This window comes from Rhamphochromis longiceps, linkage group LG8, assembly GCF_057381845.1.
Source record: "Rhamphochromis longiceps isolate RC_006_pf linkage group LG8, R_longiceps_female_GT1.1, whole genome shotgun sequence".
In the NCBI taxonomy this organism is placed as follows: domain Eukaryota; kingdom Metazoa; phylum Chordata; class Actinopteri; order Cichliformes; family Cichlidae; genus Rhamphochromis; species Rhamphochromis longiceps.
The window spans coordinates 8,259,439-8,283,421 of record NC_140564.1 but is presented as its reverse complement, the minus strand read 5'-3'; the positions used below and the strand labels follow the sequence as shown (position 1 = coordinate 8,283,421).

Genomic DNA, 23,983 nt, shown 5'->3' with positions numbered 1-23,983 from the left:
GTACACTAGAGAGATTGAGAGCAGGAGAATAAACCAGCCAATGAACTCACAGAGAGGGTTAAGGTCTATGCAGAACAGCAGTGGGGACAGAGCATCTCCTTGGTAGATCTCGTACTTGATGGTGACTTGTGCTATGGGCTTGAAGTTGGCCTCTAGTGTTGTCCGCCACATCCCCATTGAGTTCCTGATGAAGGCTCTTAGGGTCCTGTTGATCTTGTATAGTTCTAGGCATTCCAGGATCCAGGTGTGGGGCATTGAGTCATAGGCCTACTTGTAATCAATCAAGGCAGTGCACAGGTTAGTCAATGGGGTCTTGCACTCTCGGCTGATTGTTCGGCCTACCAGTAGCTGGTGTTTTGCGCTTTGGGTATTCTTGCCCATCCCTTTCTGTGCCCCACTCATGTATTGACGCATGTGCCTATTCATCTTAGCCACTATGATGCCTGACAGGAGCTTCCACGTGGTACTGAGGCAGGTTATTGGTCAGTAGTTGGAGGGGTCCCTTCTGGGGGTCATTTAGGATCAGGACTGTCCGGCCTTTGGTTAGCCATTCTGGGTGTCTCTCGTCAACTAGCAGCTGGTTCATTTGTGCTGCCAGACGCTCGTGGAGTGCAGTCAGCTTCTTCAGCCAGTAGGTGTGAAACATGTTGGGGCCTGGTGCTGTCCAACTCTTCATACTGGAGACCCTTTCTTGGATGTCTGCCACTGTGATGGTTACTGGACCCTGTTCGGGGAGGTTGTTGTAATCTGCCTTCAGATCCACTAGCCACTGAGCATTGCCATTATGGGTTGCGTCCTTCTCCCATATGCTCTTCCAGTATTGTTCCGTCTACAGCCTTGGTGGTGCTGTTCTCATATTGTTCCCCTGCCACTGGCTGGTTCTGTGGAGAACAGCTGGTTTATTCTTCTGCTCTCGATCTCTTTAGTGTATCTCTTCAAGCAGCTGGCTAAGGCTATGAGTCGTTGCTTGGCAGTTTCCAAGGCCTCAGGTCTGGACAGCTTGTGGTACTTCTTAGGCATCTTTTTCATCGCACCTTTCTGCAGCTCCGATAGTTGGTTAACCTCCCTCCGTGCTACCTTGATCTTAGCCTCTAGCCTCCTTCTCCATGGAGGGTACTGCCACTTGTGGCTGTTCAACTTGTAGCCGAGCATCTCACTGATCACTGCTGCCGTGGTGTAGATCAGCTTGTTAGTCTCGGTAATGGTTGCTGTAGGTATCGTCCGTAGTGCTGCATTAATATCATCTAGAAGACCTTTTGAGGGTACTTAACGTAGTCTTGGTAACTGGCTATGGTGGATCCAGGTTTCAAGCTCGGCCATGATCCTATCTTTCAGGTCAGTTCCTCTCGCACTCAACGATCCTTCTTCTATCGCACTTGGGGCTTGGTACCCAATCTTGGGTGGGGGGTGATGATATCACCCTCCGACCTGGCGTCCTGGCTCCCCCTTGCCGTAGCATTTATGTTGTACCTCGTCAATCTCTAGCTGTAAGAGCAATCCCTTCTTTCGAATGTTGGAACACTGAGCTACTAGTTGTTTCGTCATCATTGTGGATGTTGGGTATCGAAGAATCCATAGGTCCCTCACAAATTATTTCTGTATGCAGATGACATTTTCGTGATGTGTGAGGGTCCTGTTAACTCCATAACAAAATTGTTAAATGTTATTGATGGATTCTCTAAATTATCAGGTTACAAAATTAACTGGCATAGTTTGGAGGCAATGCCAGTATCTCAAACTAGCACTGCTAAATCACTATCAGTCTTTAATTTTAAATGGTTACAAAAATGAATGAAATATTTAGGAATAATACTTAATCTAAATGTTGATGAAATTGTGACCTATAATGTAGAAAAAATACCCACTAGGATATAAACTAATCTGGATAATTGGGGTAAGCTATGTTTGACATTATGGGGCAAAGTAAATACAATAAAGATGGTAGTAGCTCCTCTGATCAATTATTTCACTGGAATGATACCAATTTGTATTCTGCCAGAAATTCTTTTAAGATGATAATATGATAAAATGCCTCTATTGGCGTGGTGGTAGACCTCAGATTAATATTGACATCTCATTTGAAATGTCTAAGCTGTGTAAACACTGGGCAGCAACTTAAATACACAGGCTGAATGATGACGACAATTGGAAACAGGTGAGTACACGGCTAATTAAGTGGTTCCCAAACTTTTTTTTACTGGGTCCCCCTTTGTTTTACAAGAAAAATGACCCAGGAAACCTGACAATGGCAAGAGGTTCACAAGAGCTATAATCTTTCCCCATACTTCCAAAAATATGCATCCCTGTGGCACAACCCGAAAATTAAAATGGGTAAACAGACAATTCATTGGCCACAATGCCACAAAAAAGGCACAAGGACAATACGTGATTTATATGAAGAGAACACGTTCATGTCTTTTAATGAGCTTATAGAAAAGTTTAATTTGGAAGGACCTGGCCATCTCTGGCAATATTTACCTATTAGAGATTATTTGAGAGATAAACTTTTCTCAGGATAAAAACCTCATGGAGAATTTCCTACTACTACTACTACTTCAAAATGGTATAATTTATGTCACTAAGTTACAAACAATACATGTAAAAGTCTTAAAAGTATTTGGGAAAGAGATCTGGATTGTTCCTTTGACAAGGGAACATGGGATTCAATTATTTCTGAAAATGGGATTTATATCATGGAGACCATAGTTAAATTTGCCTTAGTAAAGATGGCTTGTGTTGGAACTGCCAAGAAGCAAAATGTACTCTATTGGTCTCTATAATATAGGAGAGTGTTTTAAAATACATGGATGGCTCTGTGAAATGTAAATTACATAAACCCCCAAGACTGTGCCTACTCGGCATCAGGGACGAGGTGCCACAGTTAGGTAAACAATGGACGTGTGACCTGTGTCCATCTTATTTTAATACTATGGAAAGAACCTCAGGCTCCAACCCTGAAAATGTGTAGGGAGAGAATGACTGAGAAAATGCTGGGAAGACCAAGCAGCAAAACAGAGGCTCTAACAGAACAATGGGACAGTTTTTGGTTTTTATATGTCTAGAGCATCAAGACAGTTTCATCCAGTGTCTTGCGCAACAGTTTTTTAAGCCTCACTGAGATTTGTTTTGTGTTGATATGTTTATTTCTTTAAATGTTTAAAAACTAATAAAAACATGGTCACTGTGGTCATAGAGAGATGAACATGGTCAGTAACAATAATCTGGTAAGTTTTAGCATTTTAAAAAGCTGTTAGTAAGGGGATCAAAGTGTGTCAACAAAAAGCCTGAGCCAGGCCGGATGGATCCATGCTTTTCTGTTTATGCCAAATGTCACAGCAGAAATTGAGACTCATCAGACCAAGCAACTTTTTTTTTTCTTCTATTTTCCAAGTTTGGTGAGTCTGTGTAAATTGTAGCCTTTTCCTGTTTCCTGGTTTTCTGCGCTATCCCATCTGCCTCAAAGTTCAACATGTTGTGCATGCAGAGATTTTATTCTACATACCTTGGTTCTTAAAAAAATGGTTATTTGAGTTAATATTGCCTTCCTGTCAACTTGAAGCAGGATGGCCATTCTTCTCTGAATGCTGACATCACCAAGGTTTTTTCACCCAGAGAACTGCCTGTCACTATATTTTCTTTTTCAGACCACTATCTGTAAATCACAGTGATGGTTGCACCAGAAAAAAATATCACAATAATGTGTGTGTGTGTGTGTGTGTGTGTGTGTGTGTGTGTGTGTGTGTGTGTGTGTGTGTGTGTGTGTTTGCTCAGGGAAAGCAGTGTAAACGAGATGTACATGTTAAAAAAACACAGAATAATGAGACAAACTGCAATGGTATTATGGCATAGAAATTAAACTATAGATCTCAGACTGATATGTCTCCTTTTCTATCATTAGTAGTATGAACTCTCTTTTCTCAACCCTGTCCTTCACCTTCCGGGCTAGGGGATGAAGGACTGGCAGGCCACATTTCATAAACATTAAGGTGTGTGGGTTTCTCATTCATATATGTTCATATGCATACAGACACACACTGACGAAAAAGCATTAAATTCAGTTCTGACCAACTGTGGTGATGGGAGGTGGATGGAGGGAGCTGTCTTTCTAGACAAGCGAGATCCTTGGCTTTGTATTCTAATTCTGTTTTACGCTCATCTGCAAGTGTGAAACAAATAAGCTCAACATATACATACAAGTTAATTCAGCAAAGAAAAGAAAGAAATGCTATATAAAATACATTTCAATTTCACTTCACCTTTTCTGACTTAGTTACATATCAAAAAGAAGTGGGAAGAAGTGCACACTTATTTAGTGCCACCCCTTTGAAATAAGTTATGAGTTAATATTTATTCAGCTTCCTTACTTATATAACCTGCAGTAATAATAATGAACCTATTTCTAATATAATATATACACCACAAAAAGTATAAATTATTATCATAGCATGTTTATGTGAGTCTTTAACTTTCCTCTACACAACAAAACCAATACCTCCAGTGTTGAAAAGGTAATTGTACAATCCAAATAGGAATAGCTTTCATCAGGAAAGCTAAGGCTGCCTATAGGAGGAAGATTGAAGATCACTTTGCTGACAACGACCCCAGAAAAATGTGGCAGGGGATCAATCACATTACCAACTACAGAAGCAATAACCAGGCAACATCTAGGACTGATGCCTCACTGGCTGAGGATCTAAACCCGCTTTGAGACGACCAGGCCCTCAGCTGCCACACCACTTCCACCCGCCCCCAGCACTGGCACACTAACACTCAGGGAGCATCAAGTGAGGTGTGTTCTAAGGTCAGTGAATCCCAGGAAGGCGGCAGGTCCTGATGGAATACATGGAAAGGTTCTCAGAGCATGTGCTGACGAACTGACCGGAGTCTTCACTAAAATCTTCAACCTTTCCTTGTCATCAAACACCGTCCCGCCCTGCCTCAAAACCTCCACCATCATCCCCATCGCCAAGAAGACAGCTGTGGCCAGCCCAAATGACTACAGGCCTGTTGCACTTACGCCTGTAGTGATGAAGTGCTTTGAGAGACTGGTCTGTCAGCACATCAGGGCCGGTCTGCCTCCCACTCTGGACCCCCACCAATTTGCCTACAGGGCAAATCGATCCACCGAGGACGCTATCACCATAGCGCTCCACACTGCGCTGAGTCACCTGGAGCACCGAGGAAGCTATGTGAGAATGCTCTTTCTGGACTTCAGCTCAGCATTCAATCATATCATCCCGGAGATCCTGGTCCAGAAACTGTCTCACCTGGGACTCTCCACCCCCATCTGCCTCTGGATCAAGGACTTCCTGACAAATAGACCACAGTCTGTCAGACTCGGCCCCCACCGGTCCAGCACCATCACACTCAGCACCGGGTCTCCACAAGGATGTGTTTTGAGTCCCCTCCTGTTTACGCTCTACACATCCGACTGCTCCCCTACCCATCTCTCAAACACCATCATAAAGTTCGCGGATGACACCACAGTGGTTGGACTCATCTCAAGGGGGGATGAGTCGGACTACAGAGATGAGGTCAACAGACTGACTGAGTGGTGTTCAGTTAACGACCTCCAACTGAACACCACGAAAGCTAAAGAACTTATCTTGGACTTCAGGAAGGGCAGAGCAGACCCAGTCCCACTTTACATCCACGGGAGCTGTGTGGAGAGGGTACACTCCATGAGGTTTCTGGGCGTGCAGATCTCTGATGACCTCTCCTGGACTGCAAATACCACGGCGGTGGTTAAAAAGGCCCAGCAGCGTCTCCACTTTCTGAGAGTGGAGACGCAGGAGGAACAACCTGGAGGAGAGGCTGCTGGTGACATTTTACAGAGCCACCATAGAGAGCATCCTAACGTACGGCATAACAACATGGTATACAGGGTGCTCAGCTGCGGACAGGAAAGTACTGCAGAGGGGCATCAACACAGCCCAGAAGATCACTGGCTGCTCTCTGCCCAGCCTGGAGGTCACTGCAAACTCTCGGTACCTCAGCAGAGCTGGCAATATCATCAAGGACCACTCTCACCCCTGCAACCAACTGTTTGAACTATTACCGTCAGGCCGACGGTACAGGTCACATAAAACCAGGACAAACAGATTCAGGGATAGCTTCTTTCCCAGAGCTATCAAATAAGCACAAAAACAATTGAACCTATTCCATACCGTCACTGCCATTATATTATGCTGCTATCCTGTATATATTGTACATACTATTGTTTGAGTACTTACGATTGGGTTTTTTTGTACTTTTTATATTTTACATTTATATTTATTATTGAAACTTGCACCAAGGCTATTCTATTCTATTCTAATAAGCTTGAATAAAACTTCCTAAACAAAGACATTCCCTGACTTTTATCGTTTTCTCTTTATAACTCGTGAAGATCATATCTTTATATCTCTTTCTGAGTTTATGTTTGGACATTGCTTCAACCTTACACTCAAACTACAGTTTCACTCCATGCACAGAAATGTGCAAATGTGCAACAAATCCCTTTTTCAGGTTACAAAAAGCCCTTAAATTACACCTTCCTTCAGTAAAAAAACAAAAAACAAACCTGCTCTGAATATTACCTGGGAGTTCATTATTTTTTGCTCTGAACAGAATCTGTCCTGTTTGGAATTCAGATTTCAATATAGCAGGCTGCAAGAATAGTGAGTTTCTATGATCCTTATAACCTGCATTGTGGATGATGCAAAGTGCTTTTTTAAGAATGAAAAGTGAAAGCAATGTGCTTTTATAGTTATTGCCCCAGACCTCTGCACAATACCTTAATTAATGTGAAACCAGTGAACAGCAGAGAATATGAAGTGATGTACAGTCTAATACCTGCTTTGCTTTGTTTAGGATTCCAATGCTTATTGATACTTTGGAATGAATATTACTTATGTCTTCTCTCCAGTCTTTCATCTATTATCACTTCATGAAATCTATTTCCATTGACCCTTTCAATATCAACACTATTTATCTAAATCTTTACATTTTTATTTAATTATTTCCAAACAACATAATTTTTATTTTATTTAAATTTAATGATAATTTCTTTTTATAAAGCCAAAGCTTCGATTTAAGTATTTCATTAGTCATTTCATCTAATAAATGTTGCAGGTCATCACCAGAGCAGAAAATGTTTCAAAGTGTAATCAGCAAACAGTACCATTTCTAACAATTTGGACACTTTACAAATGCCATTGATATGTAAGTTAAAGAATTTTGGGCCCAAAAGTGACCCCTGCTGTACACCACAAGCAATGCCCATACATAAGGAGCAACAACTATTTAATTTCACAAACTGCTCCCTGTTTCTTAAGTCTATGAATAACCCAGCCACACATTGCTTTCTGTCTCTGGAATTTTGTGATATATTTTATTCAATCTATTAGTGCCAAAGATGTTGATCTGCTTGATCTGAACCTGTACTGAGAATTGTTGTAATAAAGAAACATTTCTGTAGTTTGTGAAACTGTGTTTGTTGTCAGATTTATATAGACATCTAACTTTTGATATTTTCATTCTGACTGGAAAGACACTAATTTGAAATAATAAATTACAGAAGTATGTAAATGGAATTAAAATGGCCTCAGTGACTCTTTGAACCACCATCATATCAATCACATCAATTACAAGTCAAGGATTTCTTATTTTACAATTTTTTTAAACAATTTTAATCAGCAGCTGTGAGGAACGTTGAATTACATTTTGCAGACCGTTTGTTATCTATGGACAGTTCATATATTTATGCTTTCAACTATATTACATCACTGGACAGTTTGTATTATACAATAATGTAAATATTCTAAGGAATTCATCATGTGCACCACTGGCATCTTGTTTCTGATACATTTCAACCCAGTTGTTACTGTCATTAAATTGTTTTTAAAAGCATTTATTGTTTCTTGTTCTTACTTGTCTGTATTCTTTATATGGTGCAAATTATTAATCTTTTAATTCCTGTTCTAGCCCAGGGTTAGCTATTGTGTGCGATTTACAATAGTGTAATGGTCACTGAACATGCCACTGCTATTTTGGGATGCATGGGGTGTGGCAGCCGTATAGTACAGTTCAGGATTATTTTCTTCAGTTTTCTGCCGTGATGAGGAACGCGCTTGTTCTTGTGTCCTCCATATGTTGTAAACTTCGAGTGAAAATCCGCATAACTTTGAAGCTGAGCTCACCATTATATACTGTAAAAACTAGAAGATGGTCACTGATGTCACCGCAATTTAGAAATGTCACTGGTAGTTTCTGTGCTATTATTCCATAAGCTGTTTTTATTGCTACCCATTGCCCATTTGGTGAGACTCTTGATAAGTGCCTCCAACCCCTTCTTCTTCCCTGCCATAGTTTGTGCTCCATCCATGCAAATAATTACAGTTCTACTATTCAGTGTCATGTTCTGTAGGATAACAGTCAAGAAGCTTAAAGAGCTCATCAGCTGTTGGTACATACTTGCTAAACAAAAAAAAACCTCACACAGGGACAAAGTGAACATAAGCAATTAACAGACAGTCTTTATTGCTGTTTGTAGCCCTCGTTCACTTGTAAGGCGAAATGTTTGTCCTTCAGCCCATCAATGAGTTGTTCTTCAATGTCACTTGAAATATCACATGTGCCTTGGAACTGTGTCATTGGAGAGAGGTATGGCCTTCAATTTTACAGCACTTGTCTCATCTAGCATAGTTGACACCATATCTAAAGCTGCATACATACTGTATTGGCACAATTGATCTAAATTCAGACAAGAAAAACATAAAATCAGAGTAGAAAAAAGTTATGTTTTTTTACTGTAAAAACCACAAACATGTTTAACGAATCATTTTCATAACTTGAAATGCAAATCAAAATTGTACATTTTAAAAACCTATGTCCACAAAAATGTCTACAAGGCTGCAGGCCCTGATGGCATCCCCGGGCGTGTTCTCAGAGCGTGTTCTGGGGAGCTTGCAGGAGTGCTCACAGACATATTCAACCTGTCCTTGGCCCACGCTGTGGTACCGGCCATGTGCAAATGGTTACTGGACTTCCTGACCAACCGCCCCCAACATGTCCGGCTGGATAACCACTGCTCATCTACAATCACAATGAACACCGGTGTACCACAAGGCTGTGTGATGAGCCCTTTCCTCTACTCCCTCTTCACCCAAGACTGCAGACCTGCCGATGGTTCTAACACCATCAATAAGTTTGTAGATGACACCACGGTGATTGGCATCATCAGTGACAACGATGAGGCCGCCTACAGGGAGGAGGTGGATCGTCTGGCTGAGTGGTGCGACACAAACAACCTGCTGCTTAACACCGAGAGGACCAAGGAGCTCATCGTGGACTACAGGAGGAATGCTGACCCACATCCACCCATCCACATTAAGGGGACGGCTGTGGAGCGTGTGAGCAGCTTCAAGTTCCTGGGAGTCCACATCTCCGAGGATCTCACCTGGACGACCAACTGCTCCAAGCTGGTCAAGAAAGCTCACCAGCGCTTCTTCTTCTTGAGGACTCTGAGGAAGAACCACCTGTCCTCAGACATCCTGGTGAACTTCTATCGCTGCACCATCGAGAGCATCCTGACCAACTGTATAACAGTCTGGTACGGGAACTGCTCTGCCTCGGACCGGAAGGCGTTGCAGAGGGTCGTGAAAACTGCCCAGCACATCGCCGGAGCACCACTTCCTGCCATAAAGGACATCTACAGGAAGCGGTGTCTGAAAAGAGCTGGGAAAATCATCAAAGACCCCAGTCACCCATCACATGGACTCTTCACCCTCCTGCCCCCTGGGAGGCGCTACAGGAGCCTCCGGACTAAGACCACCAGGTACCGGAACAGCTTCTTCCCCACAGCTGTCAGACTCCTGAACTCTGCCTCCTGACATCTGACCCACGTTAACACATACACACACCCACAATGGACAACTGTACCCTCAAACACACAATAATAACATGGACTGAACCACCACTCACAACCACTAGCACTTTATATAGCCTCTTAACTGCACTACTGTATAGTTCTGTGTAAATAATCATTCTGTACAATACGATAATTTTTTATTCTACAACTGTTTACAACTTGCATAGTTCCCATTTCTGTATAGCTGTATATCTCATATTTCTGTATAGTTCTTTACTTCATATTCTGTATAGTTTTTTCATATTTGTATCCTGTTCATAGCCTGTACATAGCTTGTACTCACTACAGCCTGTACATACTTATAGTTATAGCATATTCATAACATACTTCATACCGTGTACATATTACATACCGCAATAGACCCATTTCTGTAATATACTCACATATCTATATTATTGCTAATATATATTGTAATATATCTATATCATGGCTAAAGCACTTCTGGATGGATGCAAACTGCATTTCGTTGCCCTGTACCTGTGACATGTGAAATGACAATAAAGTTGAATTCTATTCTATGCACAATTTTTGCAAACAACAAAGTTATATGGAACTATTTACCTGAAAATGCAGCCAGGGCCTCGGGTATTTTTATATAACCATTTAAAACTATTTAAAGAACAATCAGGTGTTCTGCATCAAATAAGAAGTCACACAAATTATTTGTGCCACTCCAAAAAATAATTTCTGTCCACTATAAGACAGAGGAGAACACCACAGACTTAAACCCTGCAGGCTTGTTTTTCGCCTAGAGATGGCATTTACATTGCAAACTGCCTTTGGTGGCTTTATAACTGGCACACAAAACAAAAAAACGACAACACTACACTCCAACTACAAAAGACAACACACAATAACTATAGACTCCAAACGTCACAAATCTCTCACATCTCAAAATTCGCGCTCTTTTGCTCGCTCCTTCTCGCCACCGTTACTCCTAAAACTTCCCACTCTTCCTAAACAACCAAATTCCACATGTTGCCATTTATATGTTTGTGATTGGTCGACATGGTACACTTTAAAACCAATAAGAAAGGGTATTGAGTGGAAAAGGGATGTTTGAGATATGACAAAAAGTCTACCGCTCATTTTGTCAAGGACCTAAGTCGGTAGGATGAAAGTCCAAGAATCATCCAGTGACCACTAGGAACCATTAAGCATTAGGCACTGAGAGAGTAGACAAGGTGGGGGAAGTCCTAGATGAAAGGAGCCAAATGATAATAGAGCACAAGGTGGGCACAGAGATGATTAATACCATTTTCCTCTCCCATTTACTGTTCATTAACTTACTGTCTGCCATAATGGCCTGAGCTAGGATCATTAGAACAAACACAGATAAAATGAGAGAACAGGAGGAGGTGAGATGGAGGGAGGGCAAAAAGCATGTTGATTAGTGCAACAGTTATCCACATCTTAATTAAGCTGACTGCTACTGTTTTGCTGTGAAAAGGTGACGCTGACAAAGCCACCACTTTATTCTGTCTATCCAATGTTTTTTGCTTTGTTTTTATAGTATTTCTTTATTAAAATTTACATTCACAATACAGTAATTATGGTAGCATTCTTTTCACTTTTTGTGTTCCTGACCAAGCCAGAAAGAGAACAGGCGGAGCAATAAAGGTAGATAACACCTAACTGGATGTGCTCTTAGGGAACCGTAACACATACATTTTCAGTTATGGTAAAGCACTGCCAGAGATAAAGCAATAAGGTATCATGAATCTCAGTAGCAGCTTATAAAGATGAACACATTCAGCTGAATTTGGAGAGCAACTGAAATACATTTCAATTTGTGTCACCTTTATACCTTATAAAATAGTAAACTACCGAACTGACAAAATGTTTTATTAAATCAGAATCAGAATCGTGTTTATTGGCCAAGTATATGTGCAGACACATACAGGGAATTTGGTTCCGGTAGATGGTGGCTCTCAAGCACAGCAATGTAAATCACTCACACACACACACACACACACACACACACACACACACACACACACACACACACACACACACACACACACGTGTCTATATATACACATTACACATACATACACAAAGCTGTGTAAACCAACTATAAATAATGAATCTAAACTTATATAAATAAAATACAGAAATGAATGAGGTGGAATGAATACTACAAAATGTACATAAGGTGCAGCTGCAGTCTGGCAGTGGGAGCAGTGTGACAGGTCAACTGTTAAGAAGGGAGATGGCAAGGGGAAAGAAACTGTTCCTGTGTCGGGTGGTCCTGGTCTGCAGGCTTCTGTACCGTCTGCCAGAGGGCAGCAGATCAAAAAGTCTGTGTGCAGGGTGTGAGGGGTCTGTGATGATTTTCCCTGCCCGTTTCCTGGTTCTTGAGAGGTACAGATCCTGGACGGAGGGCAGGGGGGCGCCGATGATCCTTTCTGCTGCCCGTACAGTCCGCTGCAGTCTGCTCCTGTCCTGTTTAGTGGCTGCTCCATACCAGACTGTGATAGAGGAGCACAGGACAGACTCAATGACCGCAGTGTAGAACTGGATCAGCAGCTCCTGTGGAAGACTGTACTTCCCCAGTTGTCTCAGGAAGTACATCCTCTGCTGGGTCTTTTTGAGGATGGAGTTGATGTTGGTCTCCCACTTCAGGTCCTGGGAGATGGTTGTACCCAGGAACTTGAAGGTCTTCACAGTTGACACAGGGCTGTCCGATATGGTGAGGGGGAGCAGAGTTGAGGGATGTCTCCTGAAGTCCACTGTCATCTCTACAGTCTTAAGAGTGTTCAGCTCCAGACTGTGCTGACTGCACCAGAGTACCAGCCGCTCAACTTCTTGCCGGTATGCAGACTCATCACCATCTTGAATGAGGCCAATGACAGTGGTGTCATCTGCAAACTTTAGGAGTTTGACAGCCGAGTTCTTGGAGGTGCAGTCGTTAGTGTAGAGGGAGAACAGTAGTGGTGAGAGGACACATCCTTGAGGGGCACCAATACTGAGGGACCGAGTTTCAGAGGTGATCTCCCCCAGCCTCACTTGCTGCTTTCTGTCTGTCAGGAAGCTGGTGATCCACTGACAGGTAGCTGGTGACACGCTGAGCTGGGAGAGTTTGGAGGAAAGAAGTTCAGGCACAATGGTGTTAAAAGCCGAACTAAAGCCCACAAATAGGACTCTGGCATAAGTTCCCGGGCGGTCGAGGTGTTGCAGGATGTAATGCAGCCCCATGTTCACTGCATCATCCACCGACCTGTTTGCCCGGTAGGCAAACTGCAGAGGGTCCAGCTGGTGGCCTGTAATGTCTTTTAGATGGGCTAACACCAGTCGTTCGAAGGATTTCATGACCACAGACGTCAAGGCGACAGGTCTGTAGTCATTCAGTCCTGTGATGGTGGGTTTCTTGGGAACAGGGATGATGTTGGAGCGTTTGAAGCAGGAGGGAACTTCACACAGCTCCAGGGATCTGTTGAAGATGCAAGTAAAGATGGGAGCCAGCTGTTCAGCACAGGTTTTGAGGCAGGAGGGTGAGACGCCGTCTGGTCCGGGGGCTTTCCTGGGCTTCTGTTTCTGGAATAGTCGGCTCACATCCTGAGTGTGTATTTTGAGTTTCAGGGAGGAGGAAAGGGGGGTGAGAGGTGTGGTGGAGGTCGTTGAGTCTGGATTGGAGAGGGTGGTGGTGGTCGTTGAGTCTGGATTGGAGAAGGTGGTGGTGGTTGTTGAGTCTGGATTGGGGAGGGTGGGGGTGGTCATTGAGTCTTGATTGGGGAAGGGCAGGGTGAAGGGGGGAGAGATGGAAGGTGTGTTGGGGGTCAATGTCTGAAGCAATGTCCCTGGGGAGGGGAGGGTGGGGTGTGGGAGTCTGTCCGTCTCAAACCTGCAATAGAAAGTGTTTAACTCGTTGTCTCAAAATGTCTCAAAACTCAAGTGACTCCAGGATAAATAATAAAAATATCTTGTGTTAACATGTTATTGTGGGAAATGGGAAGCAAAGCATTACAGTAGTGCTACAGTAGTGGCACTGTGTCCATTCCTTAAGTGTATCTCTACCAGCTCCAAAAGCATTACCAAATGCATCATTATGTTACCAGTATTTCAAGCCAAATCTAAAAAAAAATATTTACACATATACAAACCTGAAACTTTTCCTGAAGTGTATCAAACATATGATTCAAACGCACAGTTAACATTGTGGAAGAGTGCATGTTTAAACCAAAAAACTGGGCATAATATTTTTTCTAAACCTAATCAAGTCATCTGGCAGCTAAATGTTACTCTATTAACAAGAACTCTTAACTTACAACTCTTAACCATTTGGCTTCAGTAGCATCAGTTTACTGGCGTTATATGAACGTGATTGCAAGGGAAACTGCGGCAAGTCACGTGATCAAGGTCAACAGCAAAGGTTGTTGAGAGGTCATTATTAACATCATAACACATCAAAAATGACTTTCCATTGGTATTGTATAGCCGGAGCTATACATTTCTTACAGTGTTTATTTTGATGACAGAACTGGGTTTTTTTTGCTTGTTCCTCATGATTTTTTCCCCCACATATGTACAATGACAGTCTTAAGTCAGAATCTTTCTGGCAAACAGCAAATTAATTTATTTACTGTTATTAATAATATAATATTAAAAACATTATTAATATAACTTAATACTTGCGCACATCTGCTGAACGGAAAAATTTACTTTTCTTTCTTCATTCTTTCCTACATTTCAATTTACCTACATAATGCAGTATTGCATCTGAGGACTAAGTGCTGAGCTATATCTGTTTTGTAAGACACTATCTTATAAATACTAGGAGTAGGATTCACACTAAAACAGATGATATTGGGAAAAATGACTCCCTCTTATCTATCGCTCCCAACAGAAAGAGCAGGCCCATATAAACAGGATTATCATCATTCTTCCATCAAAGAACGCCCTAGAGACTGGAGTAAAATGACTGATGAACATATGGGATTATGGTGAGAAGAGAACAAGTGGAGAAAAAGGGAGTGCGTGAGTGGTGACGTGGAGTGACGGAGCAGGTGGACTTTCATTTATCTTGTCCATCCTGACGTGTAGTGGGGGCCTCAGGCTGGCTGTCAACCGCTGTGATGGATGACAGATAAGTAGTGAAAAACATGTAGATTCAAATGCAAGTTATGCAAGCCACACGCAAAGGTGTAACAACAAAAATGGGCACCGTTTAGAAAAACTGTAATGTGTAGTAATTCGCCTACATTTAGGTTTTATTCTGTAAAGTTAAAATGAATGAACGTGTTAAATAATTAACTCACATATGATACCAAAATCTTTTTCCTAGTCCTGTCATTTAAGGGGAAGTAATTAGAATTAGCAAGAAAAGCTGAAGTTATGTTCCTTATTTTAAGGGATATTCTAGTTATTGGTTTTCCATATCACAGCAGTAACTTTGGGGAAAATATTTCAAACTTAAGCCAATGATGGTTAGATATAACTTTTACTCAAATGATCAGTTTAAAATCCTAATATGCTCTTGATAAACCACTTTTTCACTTTACAAAGGTTGCTTTCCCAGAGTTAAAGTATATAACCTCAAATTATGCTTATGCAAATTTTAAAGGAAGATTTCTGCTCTTGAATTAACTCTTACATCACTTAATTAAAAGTTGTTAGACATATGTGTCTGTTCCTTCAGTCGTGTAAAAATCCATCTATTCCAGGTGCAAGTCTACTCCAAAATAACATTTGTACACCCTGAATAGGTACCCATGCTGTATTTGGAAGGGATGTTGGTGTGATAGGCCCGCCAGTACTTTAAGTATGGACTTGCATAACTAAATTTTTGTTAGGTTAAGTAATTTGTCTTCACCAGCAATAACAATTCACAGAGAGTCCCAACAGGCACTAGCTTAACCTCATCAATTATAGCAGCCTGATTTGGTTTGAATAGACCCATGCATCTTACACGGGTAGGATTTTTAAGAATTATCATGAAGCCAATAACCCAGTTATAGTATAAATAAGTCTCTTAAAATAATGCTTTCCTAGTGCAGTGAAAATGAGGTTGCATTAAATAAGCTTTCCATCAACTAATCAAATAAGCAGTATTGTTATTATTACTTTAGAGTTTACGAAAATCCACATCTTTGATTTAAAGATATGTACAAGATATTTGAAATATAATTAAGAAGGTGCGATTTCATACTTATTGAAACCTTTTATTGAAACCTTGTGTGTATTTTAGGATTTGTATCAATTTTCTTCCATTTAACTGAATCTGGATCAACATGAGATACGCCAGGCGTTGTTTCTGACATTCCTTTGCCCAGAAATGATTTTAAGTACTAAACAGTTAATAAATATATATCACCCACTTCACAGAAGGCAGCAATAAATTCAAGCTGTTTTAAAAAAGCTAACTTTATACTGTTACAACTGACATTTCCTCCATTTTATGTTGTGGTTGACATAATAGACCTCAGTTTAAGCAAAGGGGAAGATTACGCCTTCTACAAAATGTATTTAGCTTTCAAATAAAATTATCGATCATAAGAACCTTGTAAAGCATGCGCTATTTCATACAACACTAATTTTCTTCTATTTTCAACACAATTTAAAGCATTTTCCACATGATGGATGTTCTAGTCTGTTTTGCTTTCATTCAATGTTGCAAAAAAAATGATAATTTAGTTTAAGGGACAAAGAACATAACTTTACACAGTTTCCTCTCTTGAGACATGACTATGAGCCCTGGCACGAGAGAGATTTTTTAGGACATAGAAATGAATGAGGGCTGCAGGCAGGACAGGATCTAACCCAAATAATACGACTAAAATTGTTTGTCCAAAATTTTCAACCTTGTAAAGGCTTTTCTTACTCCTGCTTTCATAGCTATTTGTAAAGCAAAAATGGAGGCAGTGTTATTTCTCTCATTCACAGTTCTCTCTCACCCTGTATGTCTGTGCTATGGGTCTGCTAGACCACTGAGGAATTGCCAACTCTGACCCAGTTCTCTATGAATCATACCACCATATGCTGCTGTACACACCCTTTGCACTCACCAGCTTGCTTTACCACCCAAACACCTCAAAAAGACAACTAGCAAGCACACACTTCTTTAATCTGATAGCTTTAGTCATAAGGAGGAAACACAGAGACATTGCAGCAGTCTATTGAGGCTGAAGGCAAACCTGGATAGGAAAAACTGCATATTAAATTTAATTATACTTTGAACTAGAATCCAAGTCCAGTGTTCCTTGAACTTCAGTGCTGGGCTACTAACATAGATCAAAGAGCTAAATGCCAGAAGTGGCATAGACTATACATGACTTACGCCCATTAATTTAGTCCAATTTGATACTGCACCTAAGTCACATAGCCGTGTCTCCCCGTTATAGTGCTAAATACAAGTGTTTTTCTATGTCAAGAGAAAAGTAGAAGTCAAAGACTTCCACTTGCAGTGTAAAGAGAAAATATTGTGCATATAGCCATGTGAGAAAGCTCTCTGACAACTCAGAGTCAGATTTATTGTATATGCCAGCACAAAAACCCGTCTTTTGGCATTACAAAAATAAATAAAGAGACATAGTTTCAAAGGCAATGACAGTTGTTTTTCTAAATGGCCTTTAGGGCTGTGCGATATGACCAAAATCTCAAATCTCATATGACATTTCTTATCCCAATAATGGTATATATCGTAAATTAGTGCATTTTCTGTAAATTCTGTGAATCTCAGGCAAATCGACTTGTGTGAAGTGTTTTCAGTTGGGCGTCGTGTACCTGGAGCCGAGTGTTTTGACCGATGCATGAAACTATACATTTTTAGAGGTAATTGGTAACTAGGGATGGGTATCGTTTAGGTTTTATCCGATACCGGTGCCAAACCGGTACTTTTGAAGCGGTGCAGGTGCTTAAATGGTGCTCAAACCGGTGCTTAAAGAATGGAGAACACAAAATTGGTCCAAAAACCTCTCATGTTCAGCTGTTTTTTTGTAAAAAGATAACAATGTTAGCCTTTTCTGCAGCTATAGAGCATATATGGTATCACTCTTGGCTGGAAGCAGTGCTTAAACAATGGAAAAAACACAAACTTTGTCCAAAAACCTCTCATGTTTAACTGTTTCCCACTTTTTCTTTGGTCATTTTAGCCTTTTTGGCCACGGTGAAGGGAGTATCTGCCATCAAACAAGAGGACAGCCGCATGTAGCTATGATGATGTTTGCTAGTTCACCTTACATGCATTAATGTAATAACGTGGTTAGCCTACTCAACGTAAATTACACACGAACAACATTAAGCTACTCACGCAGAGAAGAACGGCTGCTGCTGCATCATCATCCTCATCATTTCTGCTACACTGGCAGGGCTAGGGGCCAGGACTCTCCTCTTCAGGTTTTTGGGGGATGTTGCTAACTCCGGGTCCGATAACAGGCACCACACCCGCAGTAGATTAGATATGCTCGGTGTGAGGTCTTGCAGCAAGCTATCAAATACGGTGCATTTTTCGGCTTTAAAAAAAAACGCTATGCGTCGCCAGGTGTTTCATCGGATTTGAGGTGTTACCTCCTTTGACAGTATCACAGTATCAGCTTAAAGCACTTGTTGCAGGCTGCTGAGTTTGCATATTTTGCTGTGAAGTACAGCCAGACTTTTGACCGCTTCGCCTTGGGCATTTTTAATCTGTAGCTCTGCTCTAAAAGAACGTACGTAACTGGCCCCGCCTACTATCCTCGGAAACGTAAAATGATTGGCTAGAATCTAAAGTGTATCACAGCTCAGGAAAAAAAAAGCACCGAAATAAAGCACCGAAATGTGCGCTGCTTTTCGGTCTGGTTACTACCGTTTATGTCAGATACCGGTACCCATCCCTATTGGTAACGGCGCCATTTTTTTGGTATTTATTACACGGCATTCTGCGGGGAAGCCTGTACTAACTTTTGAGTCGAACGTTCATTTTGAGCACCTGACGGCTCTTTTTCGCTTCTCATCCCTAAACTCTCTCCTTACTCTTTCACATGATTCTTGTGTAGGTGGTTGAAGAGGTTTACCGTGTTTGAGTCTGAGGTGGGGACCGCTTGGCAGCATAATTTGTATAGTACAGTCTTCTGGTCTGTGTCAGACCTTTCATAGCCAAACCACGTCCATGCTACAGAGGTAGCCCCTCATTTAGGAATAAGATCCTCGATTTGTTTTGACTGGTCCTTCTGTTTGGAACTACCTGGTTCTGCCTCATCTTCACTGGCTAGGCAGGTACTCGCTGTGCCTGCATCCACGTGCTGACTGAAGCACCATTTATAGTTACCTTATGATTTTATTTGAGGTAATTTGCTTGATGCATATTGTGAAATTTGATGTTTGAGAATAATGTACATGATTTTAATTTATTTTGAAAAGTCTCAACAGAATCTTGAGCTTTATTCTGAAAGGGTTATGTAGAAGATAAACAAGCGGACAGCTTGTTTATTTCTGTTATTTTAAATATATTTTAAATGCGGTTATTTTAAATATATACTAGCAAGTTAAGAGCACAGGTTTGTGATTGGCTCTCATCATATCTAAAGGGCAGAAGTTTTAATGTTTTAATTAGTTTGAGATTTGTGCAACTCAATATTAAATTAGGAGTTCCCCAAAGTATGCTTAAGTAGTGTGTCATTTCAAGGGAATTTTGCAAAAAAACAAAACAGCAATATTTCCCATTGTACATTGAAAATACACTGTACTTTTCAGGGCACAGGCCATGTTATGAAGTGGATTAATCTTGCCTTTTGCACCTTTATATTTTTATATACAGTGGGGCAAAAAAGTATTTAGTCAGCCACCGATTGTGCAAGTTCCCCCTCCTAAAATGATGACAGAGGTCAGTAATTTGCACCAGAGGTACACTTCAACTGTGAGAGACAGAATGTGAAAAAAAAATCCATGAATCCACATGGTAGGATTTGTAAAGAATTTATTCGTAAATCAGGGTGGAAAATAAGTATTTGGTCAATAACAAAAATACAACTCAATACTTTGTAACATAACCTTTGTTGGCAATAACAGAGGTCAAACGTTTACTATAGGTCTTTACCAGGTTTGCCCACACAGTAGCTGGTATTTTGGCCCATTCCTCCATGCAGATCTTCTCGAGAGCAGTGATGTTTTGGGGCTGTCGCCAAGCAACACGGACTTTCAACTCCCGCCACAGATTTTCTATGGGGTTGAGGTCTGGAGACTGGCTAGGCCACTCCAGGACTTTCAAATGCTTCTTACGGAGCCACTCCTTTGTTGCCCGGGCGGTGTGTTTTGGATCATTGTCATGTTGGAAGACCCAGCCTCGTTTCATCTTCAAAGTTCTCACTGATGGAAGGAGGTTTTGGCTCAAAATCTCACGATACATGGCCCCATTCATTCTGTCCTTAACACGGATCAGTCATCCTGTCCCCTTGGCAGAAAAACAGCCCCATAGCATGATGTTTCCACCCCCATGCTTCACAGTAGGTATGGTGTTCTTGGGATGCAACTCAGTATTCTTCTTCCTCCAAACACGACGAGTTGAGTTTATACCAAAAAGTTCTACTTTGGTTTCATCTGACCACATGACATTCTCCCAATCCTCTGCTGTATCATCCATGTGCTCTCTGGCAAACTTCAGACGGGCCTGGACATGCACTGGCTTCAGCAGCGGAACACGTCTGGCACTGCGGGATTTGGTTCCCTGCCGTTGTAGTGTGTTACTGATGGTGACCTTTGTTACTTTGGTCCCAGCTCTCTGCAGGTCATTCACCAGGTCCCCCCGTGTGGTTCTGGGATCTTTGCTCACCGTTCTCATGATCATTTTGACCCCACGGGATGAGATCTTGCGTGGAGCCCCAGATCGAGGGAGATTATCAGTGGTCTTGTATGTCTTCCATTTTCTGATGATTGCTCCCACAGTTGATTTTTTCACACCAAGCTGCTTGCCTATTGTAGATTCACTCTTCCCAGTCTGGTGCAGGTCTACAATACTTTTCCTGGTGTCCTTCGAAAGCTCTTTGGTCTTGACCATGGCGGAGTTTGGAGTCTGACTGTTTGAGGCTGTGGACAGGTGTCTTTTATACAGATGATGAGTTCAAACAGGTGCCATTCATACAGGTAACGAGTGGGGGACAGAAAAGCGTCTTACAGAAGACGTTACAGGTCTGTGAGAGCCAGAGATTTTCCTTGTTTGAGGTGACCAAATACTTATTTTCCACCCTGATTTACGAATAAATTCTTTACAAATCCTACCATGTGGATTCATGGATTTTTTTTTCACATTCTGTCTCTCACAGTTGAAGTGTACCTCTGGTGCAAATTACTGACCTCTGTCGTCATTTTTTTTTTTTTTTTTTTTTTTTTTTCTAAATGACATCAGAAACAGCAGTATGCGACATTACGTGATGGCAGAGCTTCAGTTCATCCTTTGTCATTTTTTTTTTTTTTTAAATAAATAGGACAGGGGGAATGAATGAGAGAAAGAGGGGGAGAGAAAGAAAGAAAACCAAAGGGGAGAAGAGACGGTGAGAAGGGGGGGGGGAAGAGAGAGAAAAAAAAAAAGAACTCCTGGGTCACCTGTATGGAGAAAAAAAAAACAAACAAACAAAAAAAACAAACAGAGGAGACAGCAAACAACAAAGAGCAACATAATAATAGAGAAAACAAAGCACCATCACAATAAACTAGCTAGTCATAGATATCAATATTTACTAAATAATAAACGATATTGTGCAGCACGCAAGATAGACAGCGCACAGTGTGCTTTGAGGCAGCAGCCAAGAAAGCTTTAGTCCGCGTCTGTGAATACCCATGTGTGCATACCTGTGTGGATCAGCATGCTTGCATTCCAAAGGTTTCTCCATGTAATGATCTGCTAGGGAGTGTGGGGGGGCCACAGCCCCGTCCTCCAGGGTGTGAAGCGGGTATGGAGGAGATCAAAACTCCAGACATCCAGAGGCCCCCAGAACACAAGAGACCATGGAAGACCAACAGAGGGGCAGCCGCGCCACTGTTCCAGTAAGAGCTGAGGAGAGTCCCAGATGAGGGCTCGCCCAGCAGCCGCGGAGCAGAAGTCAGGGGGAGTTGCAGTGACGCGCCCGTGAGCTCCGCCGGCCCCCAGCTGTGCCTGAGTGACCGAGCCCCAGGCCGAGAGGCCGGGGGCACCCCACCTCCAAAGGGGCCCGAGCGAGCCCCAGGCCCCGACAAGCGGCCGCCAAGGAGTGAGCCGGTGTGTACCCGGACGCCCACCCCCAGACACAAAGAACCACCAACACACCGACACCTGAGGGAGTCCGCCACCGGCAGGGGAAGTGGTGGTGGGTGGAGATAGGCCTCCAAACCTTGGAGGGCCTGAGGTGTCCCCAGAGAGGTGGCGTCTGATACCCAACCTGACATATAGACACAGACATACAGGCACACACAGACACAAACATCCATTCCCACCCTCATGCTCTCATATGCACTCACTCCACACTCAACCAACGTGGAGACAGACATAAAGAGACGCTGTACACACAATCACACTCCCCAAGCGTACTCTACAAACCGGGTCTAGGTACCCTTACCCCTGGAGGGGGGAATTGCACCCAGACCCAGGTGGTGTTACCCTTTTCCCTGCGGTGGGGAGAGGCAGACCACCCCGACTCCGCAGCAGCAGGGAGGCCCCACACCCCAGACCGCAGTCGGACGGCCAACTCCTCCTACTAGCCCTCCCGCTCCAGCAGGCCGCAGAGAATGGGGGTGGGAGAAGACTCCAAACCTCCCTCCACCCGCTCATTGTAGTGTTGATGCATATGTGTTCTAAGGTGCAATTAAAACCCAGGAGGGCATGGAGCTACCTGCCAAGGAGCAGCAGGTAAGCGCATAGTCCCTCCTGCTAGCCCTCAATGACTAAGTGTATTTAAAATTGAGAGGTGGGCAACGACGTCAGGGGTGAGGTATACACCCTGATGGTAATTTGGACTCCGTGATTGTGCCCACCCCCAAGATCCTATATGTATGTGTAATGAGAGTGTGAATAATGTGAATGTCTAAGTTGTGGGATAAAATTGAGGCAGAGGCAGCCAGAAGGGGACGGGGGGGGGGGGGGGGGGGGGGGCAGGTAACCCCTCCCTGGGGCCAGCTCCCCCGCTGACCCCAGTAGGCACTCCCACCCTCCGCGACCCGCCAGGGAAGGGGGGCCCAGGCCCATCAGACCGGGGCCCAGTGCAGTAGCGCCCCCCGGCTCCACAGAGCCCTGGACAGTCCACCCAACCCCACCACAGAGAAAACTGCACCCACCCCACCATCCACACATCTTCCAGACTACATAAGACGGTAAACGCCCAGGCTGAGATCTTCCTCCACCTCTCCTGTATCTCCCCCTCCTGCAGAGAGTTCCTGAAGAGAAGAAAGCTCCTGCAAGATGTGACCATCCCCCCCACCAGTTGAAGAGCCCCCCAGGCGGCTCGACGCACCGGCGGCACCCTGCTCCAGGGCCGGGCCCCCATGCACCCACCCGCCCACAACCCCGGCAACGCACCAACCAGGACCCAAGCCCCCGAGGCCCGGCCCGGGCCCCAGCCCAGAGACGGAGCGCCCCCAGAACCTCACGCCCATCCCGGACCCACCCAGGGGCAGCCAGGTTGCCAGGTCAGTAACCCACGTCCATCAGCACAGACCCTCCCCTAGCCCCGCTGCACGCAGCCGCGAGGAAACAGTCACCTGAGAGCCAACAGAGCCCCCAACCGGACGTGACCGCTACCCCGGGTTGAGCCCCCCAAGGAAGATGCCTCCGGGGAACCCCCCGACGCCCTAAGCCTGTCCCTACCCCCTCACCAATCACAACAGTGAAGGCGGGACCAAACTATGACCCCCCACCCCCACTAGGTGATGGAGCTGATAAAAGGGGCCCAGAGCAATTGATCTAATGTGGTGGCAGAGGCTGTGTCAAGACTAATGTAATCTAATAGATAATTTCTATATTGGTTAGAATTAAGATTATTTTTATTTTTCCAGTTCATGAGGACTGTTTTCTTGGCTATGCATAGGGCAGTGAAGATCATATGGGCTATATTCTTTTCTGAAGTGACATTATCTAAGCTGCCCAGTAGACACACTAAGGGGGAAGTTGGAATGTTACATTTCAGACACTTT

At 43.1% G+C, this 23,983-nt stretch overlaps 1 protein-coding gene across 3 annotated transcripts in view; it reads right to left on the bottom strand.

Moving 5' to 3' along the window:
- Nucleotides 1-23,983, bottom strand: part of ca10a (carbonic anhydrase 10 (inactive)a) — a 321,179-nt gene that overhangs the window by 147,788 nt on the left and 149,408 nt on the right. The window contains exon 2 of one of the 3 annotated variants that reach the window (XM_085415624.1): nt 12,042-13,754. The exons of the other annotated variants lie outside the window; for them this stretch is intronic. Coding sequence (XP_085271750.1) covers nt 12,104-13,630 — 1,527 coding nt within the window. The 5' untranslated portion in view covers nt 13,631-13,754 and the 3' untranslated portion in view covers nt 12,042-12,103. Of the gene's footprint in view, nt 1-12,041; nt 13,755-23,983 lie in introns of those variants that run through there. 3 annotated transcript variants of the gene reach the window in all.